We start from the raw sequence: 12,158 nt of genomic DNA, 5'->3' as shown, positions 1-12,158 counted from the left end.
CAATGAGAGACATAATTACTTTTGTTAATTGCATATTTGTGTTTTCTACGAGAATTACTTTGAATTCCTTAATTAATAAGTCAGTAATAAAATTAATTATGAAAATAATGTATTTTTTATAGTGTTTAGTTTTCTTAAATTGATAATAGATATGATTGTTAAAATGATTGTTTGCTACTTTTTATTTTACAAAACATGTTCTATAAATTGTGATCATTTGAAGAATATTACCCTCAATCTTTATCTTATAGTTTCATCTCTTTTTCTTAATGTTATACTTAATTTTACTCAATTTTATTTTAATCTTTTTTATTGTAAAATAAATTAAAATATTTAAATTTAATATTTTAAATTATAATAAAATAAAATATAAATAAATTATTAATATGTAAAATAAAGTTGTTGGAGCTGTGTTTTTAAAAATTGCATAATTAAATTAAAAAATGAGTAAATTGTTTGAGTATAATGTGAAATCTTAAATTACACTCAAGAAAAATGACAAAATGGGAAATATAACTATTTTTCAAAATCAATTTAAATGCAATTAACTAACTTAATTATTAAGGGGTTGTCATTTTGGTTTTGGAATCTGAAAGGATATACTAGCCGTTGCGTTTTTACCTTTTGTGTCCTTCCTTCAACGTTCAAATTATTTAATTAATTAAATTAGGTTTATGGTATGTTATAAGGTCGGTGGAATTCCACAACGGCTAGTACCAACGTTTCATTTTAAACCAAACTAACAGATCCTCTTCATCATTCAGCATCACAATTCACAAATTCGCAAGATTCATCTTTCTTGATCTTTCTGTAACCGAATCATTCATATTCATATTCATATATCAGTTTTATTATTATTAATTGATTGATTATGGGTACCAATAACATTAATACTGCTACTGCTCAATCCATTGTTGCTCCCACAAAACACTCTCTTCCTCTTCCTAAGACCGTTGATTCTCAATCCGTTCTCAAAAGGTTTCCCCCTTCACCTCATAAATCTTTCTTTTCTATCTATATGTGTTAACTTGAATTTTTACAATCATATAATATCAGATAATTTTGCTTTATTAGACTTTTACTATCGTCGTTGTTGTGGTCATAACTCATATTCTTTCAGATCTTGATTATAAATAACAATATTTAATTTCACACTCATTGAGAAATTTAGTTGGATGAAATTAATCTTTTTGTTCTCATACAAAAATATAAATAATAGGTGGAGTTGCTTGCTTCATGTATAAGAAATTTAGCTAAATGTTACCAAATACCATCATTAAGATTTATTTATTGATTTATTTATATAATGCAAATTTAAAGGCTATGGACAAATCACAATCACCTTATGTGTGACTTTAAAGGTAGTCTTGATTAAAGATAATTTATATAAATTAAATCTTAATTATTGTGATAAGTGAATTAGATGAATGAATTAAAAGTACATAAAAAGTTATTAGAAAGTCTAGATTTTAAAATCAATGTTATCTATTAGCATTTACCCTTATTATTACTGTCATTTTTTAAAGGCATTTGTTTCTAACACTTTCTTTGTTTTGTGTTGGGGCAATTTGATCTATGTGTTGAACAGGTTGCAGTCTGAATTAATGTCTTTGATGGTAAGAACCGTATATCCACTTTGTTTTGTGTTTCATGTCTTGGCAATATCATGAATGTTTTAAGATAGTTTTTCTAATAGAAATTAATGGAATGGATCAATTGAAAAGAATATTATTAATGTTTTGCTTCTTTTTGCTATTGGATTGTTAGATGAGTGGTGAGTCTGGTATATCTGCTTTTCCAGAGGAGGACAACATATTCTTATGGAAAGGAACAATAACAGGAAGCAAAGAAACAGTATTTGAAGGCACAGAATACAAGTTATCACTTTCCTTTCCTAATGATTACCCTTTTAAGGCTCCTAAAGTCAAGTTTGAAACAACTTGCTTCCATCCCAATGTGGATCTTCATGGCAATATATGCTTGGATATACTTCAGGTAATGTGAAATTATCTTCTCATCAGCAATTGTTGTTGTTATTCCATTGCCGTTGCATACATTACTGATTTTATTTTGTTTATTTATAGGATAAATGGTCATCTGCTTATGATGTCAGAACAATTTTGCTATCCATCCAAAGTCTGCTTGGAGGTAAAGACACAATGATTGAAAATGTTAAACAAGCTTTCTGTTTTTTGTGCTCTCTTCATTATTTGTGTTATCAATTCAATTTGTATTATGCACCTGCTGTTGTTGATGAATTCAATTTGTATGCATTGAAATTGGAAAGAAGTTTACACATATGTCACTGATGTTGAATTGAAATGTATATTTTACTATTATTTTTAAATCTAAATTACAAAGTGGGTTTGTGTGGCAATACAACGATTATTTATTACCTTCTTTTTTTCACTTAATAATGTAGAGCCAAACATTAGTTCACCTCTAAATACACAAGCAGCACAGCTTTGGAGCAATCAAGAAGGTAATAAACATATTTAATAATAATTCTACAATCATTATGAGTCTTGTGATGAATATAGTTGGTGAATCCGAAATAGTTTATAATGATTTTTGGTGATGTGTTATACAGAATACAGGAAGATGGTGGAGAAGTTATACAAATCTCCAAGTGCTGAAGTCTTTTGACCATTGGAGTTTATCAATCAAGTTGGAGATAGGCTTCTTTTCTGTATGCTATGGAGAAGAGAAAGCATGAGAAATCTCATATTTGTTTTAAGTGTTTCATTTTAATTCTTCTAACAAGAAATCATTGTGTTTTCTTTTCATATTGAAAGTGAAATAATACATTATTTTTTTGCCCATTTGTTACAATAATTCATTCAACCTGACTCAAATTAGTGCCACAAATATCTAGGAATTATTGTTATGTCCTCACATCATTACATGAGCAATTAAATGAACGCTAATGTAAAATATGAACAAAATTTAAATTTCATTATATGCATTCAGATAGACCAAATCATACTGAGCTTCCAATAGAACAATTCTATCAAATACTTGTTTTATCGCAAATGAATGAGTTTAAAGACCTATCTACATGCGTAAAAGAAATTAATCTATAATCAAAATAATTAGTTTTAAATATGGATGGAAAATATTCTAATTCCTTAATTGTAAAAAAATCAATATGTAGTTTCAATTTATTTTTTCGACAGGGCAATTTGTTTCAATTTTAATATTTTTTGTATTATTACCGAACTAATCTCTTAATAATCTCTAAATGTGCGGTAAAATGTGATTGAATTTGTAAACTTTTTAAACTATCGTATGTATAAATTAAATCAATATACTAATAGGTTTTTATTTAATGGAATATAGTCTAGTAGTTGTAAATTAATTCTTTTAAAAAAATAGTTGTAATTAATAGTATAAACAAGTTTTACATTTAGTAACAAAAACAGTTTTACATATTCATTAAAACTTATACACCAAGTTAAACAAAAAAATCTACACGAAAAATATGATTAGATATTGTGTACAAAATTTACGTTATCATTATATTAATAGTAATTAAATTTATATTATTTGTCTCGTAAATTTTGCTGTTGTGCTCTTTATATAAAAATTATAATTAATTTATATAACAAAATACTATTAACATAAAATGTGAAATATAATTTTGTTTAGATTGCTAGTATATATTCTCACTAAACTATACAATAGGATGAGTAAAAGACTATAGTATGAGATTAAATTATATGAATTATTAATATAACATTACTGTACACTACACTGATCATTAATCTCAAACATATCCATATATAAAATAAAAAATTGAAAAAGAAATTATACAATTGTTTGAAATTTTGAAAAATTGTGATAAAAAAACATCGAGTTGATATATAGTAACAATAAATAAAAATTACCTGTAAAAATAAATAGTGAATTATTTAAAAATAATATATAACAAATAAAATTTCTATTAACATAAAAAAATTATAAGAATAAAAAGGAAAATGTTTATTTTAATTTCAAATTCATTAAAAAACTCAAATTAATTCTAAAAATTGATAAATTGTATATTTTAAAAATTACTCGTTTAAATTTTTTTCCTAAATTAAGGATAAAAATGACTTTTACTCTTTCAAGAATTAAAAAACGATGATTTATCCAAAATAAAATTATTACTACAATTATAAAGTTGCGAACAGTGAATAATACGACACCGTTTGTAGATCTCTCTCTTGCAGTCATAACCAGAATCAATGTTTTCTTCCTCGGCATCGCCCATCCACATTGACATTTGAATCAAGCAGAAGACGAAGAAAAAGGGCGCAACAAAGATGAGTAGGAACGACTCCAAGTACTTCTCCACCACTAAGAAGGGTGAAATCCCTGAGCTCAAAGAAGAGCTTAATTCTCAGTACAAGGTTACGTTACGTTACTCAGATCTCTCTCGATCCCTTTTCTATTTTATTTATTTATTTATTTATCTTTTTTGCAATTTCCATTTCTCGATCCGATTTCAGTTTCTTCATGTTCTTGCTTGCACCTTCGCATACCTGATCTGGATTCTGTGTTTTCGATTCGCCGATGCATAAGTAATTATGAATATTCTTATTTATTTATTTATGCAAATGTCGATGTAACATTATATTATAGTCTTTAATTGTTACCTAGATATTTAGTGATTTACCTTTAAACTGTTATTACTCAGTTAATAGCATATTAAGACTATTTTGGCCTTCGTTATGTTAATGTTCACGTTTCCTATTTCTGAATTTTGATGTTAGCTTAGCATATCTGATTTTTGTATAATTCATTTTATCAGTTACAGTCGCCAAGGGAGAAATTCGGTATTATATTAAGTAGATTTTTGTTATAACATTACTATCACGGTGAGATTTGTAGCAAATGATTATTATATAGTAGTTTATTTTTGGCTGTTTTAATTTGTTAGACGTGTTTGTCTTGCTTTTTTTGGTAGACTCTTTCATTGCCGTGGTTGAAGATTGGGTGTAAGAAGTAGGTTTGTGAATCTAACTTCTATTTCTTTCGTGTTGTGCAGGATAAGAGAAAAGATGCAGTGAAAAAAGTGATTGCTGCTATGACTGTTGGAAAGGATGTTTCGTCGTTGTTCACAGATGTGGTGAATTGCATGCAGACAGAAAATTTGGAGCTCAAAAAGTTAGTCTATTTGTATCTGATTAATTATGCAAAGAGCCAGCCTGACCTTGCTATACTTGCAGTAAATACATTTGTGAAGGTGAAAGCTTGAATGGCCATTCTTTTGTTTATTCGTGTTCCTTATTTTTATTGTCTTTGTATCAGTTATTTTATTAATCTTTGCTATCACCAATTTCTTGGCTTTTGGGGTTCTCGGTCTCACAACATATAATATTTCCATTTTTGCCTCCCCATATGGCACTCTCAATTTGTTTTTACTGTAACTTATTGTTCACCAACTCTTACTGATGGCAGTTGATCTGAAGTTGAATGTTGTATGACACAATTTTCATTTTATGAAATGCTGCTCAGGATTCTCAAGATCCAAATCCTTTAATTCGTGCCTTAGCTGTGCGGACAATGGGATGCATTCGTGTTGATAAAATTACTGAGTATCTATGTGATCCCCTCCAAAGATGCTTAAAGGTGCACACAGTTCTTTTATAATTTGTACATGTATATCATTTAGTTTGAAATCCACTGTTTATGATTTCTTATTGTGTTGGTTACGTGAGTTGCGTTTTTGCCTATGTACCTATTTGTAACATGTGCTTGTGTTGGTATATATTGACAGGACGATGATCCATATGTTCGCAAGACAGCAGCCATTTGTGTTGCAAAGCTCTATGACATAAATGCAGAGTTGGTTGAGGACAGGGGTTTTTTGGAATCACTGAAGGATTTGATATCTGATAATAATCCAATGGTTGTAGCTAATGCTGTTGCAGCACTTGCTGAAATTCAGGACAATAGTAGTAGACCCATCTTTGAGATCACTAGTCACACACTGTCAAAGCTCCTCACTGCGTTAAATGAATGTACAGAGTAAGTTTTTGTTTTCTAATTTTGTTCTTATAATTGAAATTTGAAACACTTTCTACTTTAGTTATAGTGCAACTCCTCTGTTAGTACTGTTTCAGAATATAGACAAAAAAGTGGTTATTGGTAGAAACTATATTACATTCCAAATATTTGAGTAACCTAGCTCTCACTTCTCTCCCCCTCTAAAATCCTCTCCAAAACTAATGATGCCCCATGTAAATCTTCCTTTCCTTTATTCATCGCCTACCATTTCTCACACTCTAACAACTAACTATTCAACTACTCCCTCCATTTCATATCAACTGTCCTTTTAGAAAATAAAAAAAATGCATAGTATGTGTCATTTTATCTTTTCATTGTAAATAAATTAATTATTTCTTTTCTAATTTGTCATCAAATAAAGCATCTCCATTTTGTATTTATAACAATCACCAATTCTCCAATAGTTATGCGCACAATTTAGTAAAATTATTGCACGAATTATTAAGTTATTTATAGTTTTTCTTAATCCTTGTGAACAAACCATGAATGACATTCAATTTGAAATGGAGTGAGAAGGGGTAACCTAAACATTAACCGTGTCCTCAAGCTGAACAGCTTGTAGTTGTTTAAACTTTAAATAAAAACCTTGCCTGGTGGGTCCGGCTGTTTGAAACATGATAACCATGATACAAATGAAAGACAATACTCTCCCTCTAAGATCGAGGGGTGCAGTAGTTGATGGTAGAATTAGATGCTATCCTAAATAGCTGTGTTTCATGGTGTGATTTTGTTCCCTTAGCGAAATATATGTTGATAAACATTCTTTGTAGAGATTGTATCTACGGGCAGTATATGTTAGTAACTGAATATGCATCTTGAGGATCACTTCAAAGTTGAAAATGAAACCAAGAAATATGATTCAGTTATATTGCCTAGTTGATTGGTAAAGTATTGTAATTTATTAGCTACTGTTTCAGTTGTCAACATACTGTCTTTTCCTTGTCCATCTTTGACCCGTTTGTTTAAATAAATCTAACACAACTTGTGTTTACTTACCAGATGGGGTCAAGTTTTTATATTGGATGCTCTTTCTAGATACAAGGCTTCTGATGCACGTGAAGCAGAAAACATCGTAGAAAGAGTTACCCCACGGTTACAGCATGCCAATTGTGCAGTTGTACTATCGGCTGTTAAGGTGATCACATGTGTCAATATTAATGCATTGGTCATCACATTCTGCATGGTGTATTAACCACAATTGATAATGACATGTAGATGATCCTTCAACAAATGGAGCTCATCACCAGTACTGATGTGGTCCGGAATCTTTGCAAAAAGATGGCTCCTCCTCTTGTGACATTACTCTCAGCAGAACCAGAGATACAATATGTTGCCTTGCGAAATATCAATCTTATTGTACAAAGAAGACCGACAATTCTTGCTCATGAAATTAAGGTATTGGTCTAAATTTTAGTTTGTGAACTTGTCACTGAATTAAAAATTTACAATAAGCTGGGGCACTAGTGAAGAACTTCTCTACTCTATTTTGGAGGAAGGGATGATTATGGACCTCCACTTTTTCAGAGGCAAATTGATTATGGACCTCTTATTCTATCTGTAGGTGTTCTTCTGCAAATACAATGATCCTATCTATGTGAAAATGGAGAAGTTAGAAATTATGATAAAGCTTGCGTCAGACCGAAATATTGACCAGGTAAGCTTTTACATCATTATACAGCTTTGAGCTCAATATTTTTCTCCCCCCTCCCCCCATTTTTTCAGTGTTTTGTTAAACTTGGGCTCCACCGTGATTTCGGTGAACACTACACAACTGTGTCTGGCCACAAATATGTTGGTCATTTACCAAGTCCCTTGGATAAGATTCATTCATTGGCCTTTTTAACCCTGCTCTTGTTTTAGTTATCTGTTTCTGTTTTGGTGGAAACTTTAATTTCGTACTTTATTTCTTCTCTCTAATGAAATATATATTCTTTCTAATGAAAAGTATATTATTCTATCAAAAACAAGTTATACTGCTACATTGATAAGGCTCTGTCATGAACCCAAAGATACGAGTTGGTAAATTGAATGAAACAAATGAAAAGAAATGGACAATTTTATTGAATGATCGAGAATAAGAGAGCGACTTCTCCACCAAGGGTTTCCTTTCACAAAGGATTTTTGCATTTACACAAACTTTCTAATTCACAGAATGAAATATCTTTTACTATTTTTTTTTCTAATATTTAATGTAGTCTCCTCCAACTAGCCCAGTTACGTTACTAATTCTAACTACTTTAACTCCCCTTTTCTCCTTAAAGACTCACCTTTCTTTTATTAATTTGATGCAGAGCTGCAGCTTTACTATGTGCGTAGATATTTAATATTCTCCTGAAAATTTTGATCCATGCAGCTTCGCTATTATTGGCATATTAATTGTGGGTCCTTTTTTTTTTTTTGTTGACCTATTGGTAATGATATTGGCAGGTTTTATTGGAATTTAAGGAATATGCTACAGAAGTTGACGTAGATTTTGTTAGAAAGGCTGTTCGAGCAATTGGTCGTTGTGCCATCAAATTAGAGAGAGCAGCTGAAAGATGCATTAGTGTTTTGCTTGAGTTGATCAAGATAAAAGTAAATTATGTAGTTCAAGAGGCAATCATTGTTATTAAAGACATATTTAGACGATACCCCAACACGTATGGTTATCTTTCCTTATCGGTTGGCAAAAGACAGAAAAGTTAGTGTTAGCATTATACTTCAAACTTTATTTGAACATCTGTTCCATTTTGCAGATATGAGTCCATAATTGCAACTCTTTGTGAGAGCTTAGACACTTTGGATGAGCCCGAAGCCAAGGTATATGTTCTCTGAGTGCTTTTGTAATTGACATTTTGCATAAGCATGCTTTTACCTTTTCACCCACTTTCTTATGTGGATAGGCATCAATGATCTGGATAATTGGTGAATATGCGGAAAGAATTGACAATGCTGATGAGCTTCTTGAAAGTTTCTTGGAAAGTTTCCCCGAAGAACCTGCACTAGTTCAACTACAGTTGCTGACAGCTACTGTCAAGCTTTTCCTTAAGAAGCCAACCGAGGGCCCACAACAGATGATTCAGGTCCTTCCTCATAATGATTTTTTGTTCAATTGTGTGATTTGCTTATGTGTTGTTATTGGACATCTCTGATACTCTTTCTGTTGTTAGCATTCCTCTACTTAGAGTCGCCTAAGACTCCCATTCATGAATTAATTCCTTTCCCTTTTTCTTCAAATGGTCCATATAAGCAATTTCCCATTTTTTTATTATCAATTGTTATATATCTTAAATTAAACAATTGTGTACATTTGGTATTTAACAAACTTCATTGTTTTTATACTACCATATTCACAGCACTTGTTTTTTTGTGTGGTATGATCTTTGATACATTTTGTTTTCTTTTCAAAGAGTAAAATAGAAACCTAGCAATTTTGAGCTTATGTCTAGAACAATTCCTAAATTTATTGGAACCAAATCTGAAAGACAAATACTCCATTATATCCTTAGTTATCTATTTATTTTGAGAGTGTTTTTTATACTGTTTCGTAAAAAATTTATAGCCATTTAATTTACATTCTTCAGATCCTTCGATGTTAAGTTTAACTTTATAGCTTATCTTTACAGGTTGTTTTGAACAATGCCACTATGGAGACAGATAATCCTGATTTGCGAGATCGTGCATACATATATTGGCGTCTCCTCTCAACTGACCCTGAGGTTTGATTTCTTGAATTAGGATCCAGTCTATTTGGTCTGCAATCATAGCAACATGTAGCTAGTTAGTTGAGGCTGATACCTGGCTGAAGATTGGATAGTAAAACTGAATTTATTAAAACTTTACATAGAAGTTCTTAATGTGTTCTATCATTCTCTTTAAAGTGTTAGGTATAATACACTAATATGATTGATGTACCTAGCTTTTCTCTCTCTCAAATTGTGTGTGGGTGTGTGTTGGACATAAATTATGTGCCCCACATTTGATGTATCTAGCTTGTCTTCCTCAGGCAGCTAAGGATGTTGTGTTAGCTGAGAAGCCTGTGATAACTGATGACTCAAACAACCTCGAACCTTCTCTACTTGACGAGCTTCTTGTCAATATTGCTACATTATCTTCAGTTTATCACAAGCCCCCAGATGCATTTGTAACCCGCGCACATTCATCGGCCCAAAAAACTGAAGACGATGACTATCCTGAGGGAAGTGAATCTGAGTCATCTGCAAATCCTGCTAATGGTCCTGCGTCACCACCTACTTCCAGCTACACAATACCTGCATCTGTGGCACCTGCTTCACCTCCATTTGCTGCACCAGTCCCAGATTTACTTGGTGATTTGATGGGCATGGATAATAGTTCTCTTGTTCCTATTGATCAGCCAACTACTCCTTCCGGGTGAGTGAAATTAAGACGTAATTGTGGGTTACATGTGAAATTGCCTACTGTAATCTGCTATACATTTTAGAAAAGTTGTGTATGATTTATTGTGTGATAAAAAGGAAAATGGTTAGATATTTTTCCCGTCCCCCTAAAACTGTGTGCTTTCACCCTCAACCTTTGAAATATGTCATTTGTGGTCTTTGTACTTTGTAAAACATGCCGTCTGTCTGTGGTCCCTGTGGCAGACATCTAGAGACCATAAATGACATGTTTCTGAAATTAGGGGACAAAAACACGTCACTTTTCAAATGAGGGAATAAAACTGAATTTTGAGGGGACGAGAAACACATTTAACCAGAAAGAAAATATTGCTTTTGTATAGAAAAGGTGATTAATGATAATTCATGTGCTGTGTATTTAATAAATATTAAAACATGTTCACGTGAGTTTAGGAAGGCCTATCAACATATATAATAGTTAAGCAGTTTCTGAAAGCTTCATTAACTTGCATTTTACCTAATCATGCTTGATTATATCCTTTGCCCTGATTGCAGGCCTCCATTGCCTATTTTACTACCAGCTTCAACTGGTCAGGGTTTACAAATCAGTGCACAGCTTACTAGGCGGGATGGTCAAGTATTCTACAGTATGTTGTTTGAGAACAATTCTCAAGTTCCACTTGATGGCTTCATGATTCAGTTTAACAAGAACACATTTGGTCTTGCGGCTGCTGGGCCCCTGCAGGTTACCATTGCATATATTGGTTTTTACATGAACACTTCGATCAAAATTCAGTTCTAATAGATGGCTTGTTGCTTTTCAGATTCCACAATTGCAACCTGGAACATCAGCTAGGACACTCCTTCCCATGGTTATGTTCCAGAACATGTCCCAAGGTCCTCCTAGCTCAGTTTTGCAGGTTGCCTTAAAAAATAACCAACAGCCTGTATGGTATTTCAACGACAAAATCTTATTCCATGTATTTTTTACTGAGGATGGTAGAATGGAACGTGCCACTTTCCTCGAGGTATACCTTTCCATTCATTTGATTCTTTAATGTGTAATTTTTTTTTCTTTAATGGGATTATTTCTATATGTTGTTAAGGACTAGGGGATGAAGTGAATTTTTAAACAAATGCAATAATTGCCACTTTTTATGATTAATACTTGAATGTAGAAATTGAAACCTAATTCTTAACTCTGTTGCAGACATGGAGATCCCTTCCTGATTCAAATGAAGTTTCAAAGGACTTCCCTTCCATTGTGATTGGTGGTGTAGACGCAACAGTGGAACTACTGGCCACATCAAATATATTCTTTATTGCAAAGCGCAAGAACGCAAACCAGGATGTGTTTTACTTCTCAGCTAAAATGCCTCGAGGGATACCATTATTAATTGAACTTACCACAGTGGTTGGAAACCCTGGCGTCAAATGTGCAATCAAGACACCAAGCCCTGAAATGTCACAATTTCTCTTTGAAGCCATCGAGACTCTTCTTAGGAGTTAATATTATTTTTTATTTTTGCTTTGCATTTATTTCTTTTTGAATTTAATTTTGTTTATACATTGTTTATGTTAGTATATTTGACAGACATTCCTAAACGGTGTTGTTTAAGTTGGAAAAAATTCACTCACTGATGCATATATAGCTGTGGTTTTGTGGACAGCATTTGTTGAGAGGTTGGATGGCTTGTAATATTCTGTTTTGTATAACAATGATCACTTCGATGCTATTAGCTTTCTGTATTA

The 12,158-nt window shown here is 32.0% G+C and overlaps 2 protein-coding genes across 2 annotated transcripts; both read left to right on the top strand.

Moving 5' to 3' along the window:
- Positions 1-712: 712 nt before the first annotated feature.
- LOC101511053 (ubiquitin-conjugating enzyme E2 20) lies at positions 713-2,822 on the top strand. The gene is made up of 6 exons (XM_004505605.3): positions 713-978; positions 1,589-1,616; positions 1,768-1,995; positions 2,085-2,148; positions 2,423-2,482; positions 2,591-2,822. Exons 1-6 carry the CDS (start codon positions 872-874, stop codon positions 2,644-2,646), a joined length of 543 nt encoding a protein of 180 aa, XP_004505662.1. The 5' UTR covers positions 713-871; the 3' UTR covers positions 2,647-2,822.
- Positions 2,823-4,181: 1,359 nt separating this feature from the next.
- Positions 4,182-12,158, top strand: LOC101510729 (beta-adaptin-like protein C). The gene is made up of 15 exons (XM_004505603.3): positions 4,182-4,391; positions 5,030-5,227; positions 5,500-5,613; positions 5,762-6,012; positions 7,051-7,186; positions 7,267-7,446; positions 7,613-7,705; positions 8,479-8,690; positions 8,787-8,850; positions 8,934-9,113; positions 9,657-9,749; positions 10,037-10,422; positions 10,962-11,151; positions 11,231-11,434; positions 11,617-12,158. Exons 1-15 carry the CDS (start codon positions 4,305-4,307, stop codon positions 11,914-11,916), a joined length of 2,688 nt encoding a protein of 895 aa, XP_004505660.1. The 5' UTR covers positions 4,182-4,304; the 3' UTR covers positions 11,917-12,158.

This window comes from Cicer arietinum, chromosome 6 (genome assembly GCF_000331145.2).
Source record: "Cicer arietinum cultivar CDC Frontier isolate Library 1 chromosome 6, Cicar.CDCFrontier_v2.0, whole genome shotgun sequence".
NCBI classification, from domain to species: Eukaryota; Viridiplantae; Streptophyta; class Magnoliopsida; order Fabales; family Fabaceae; genus Cicer; species Cicer arietinum.
This window is presented reverse-complemented; position numbering and strand designations above follow the sequence as displayed.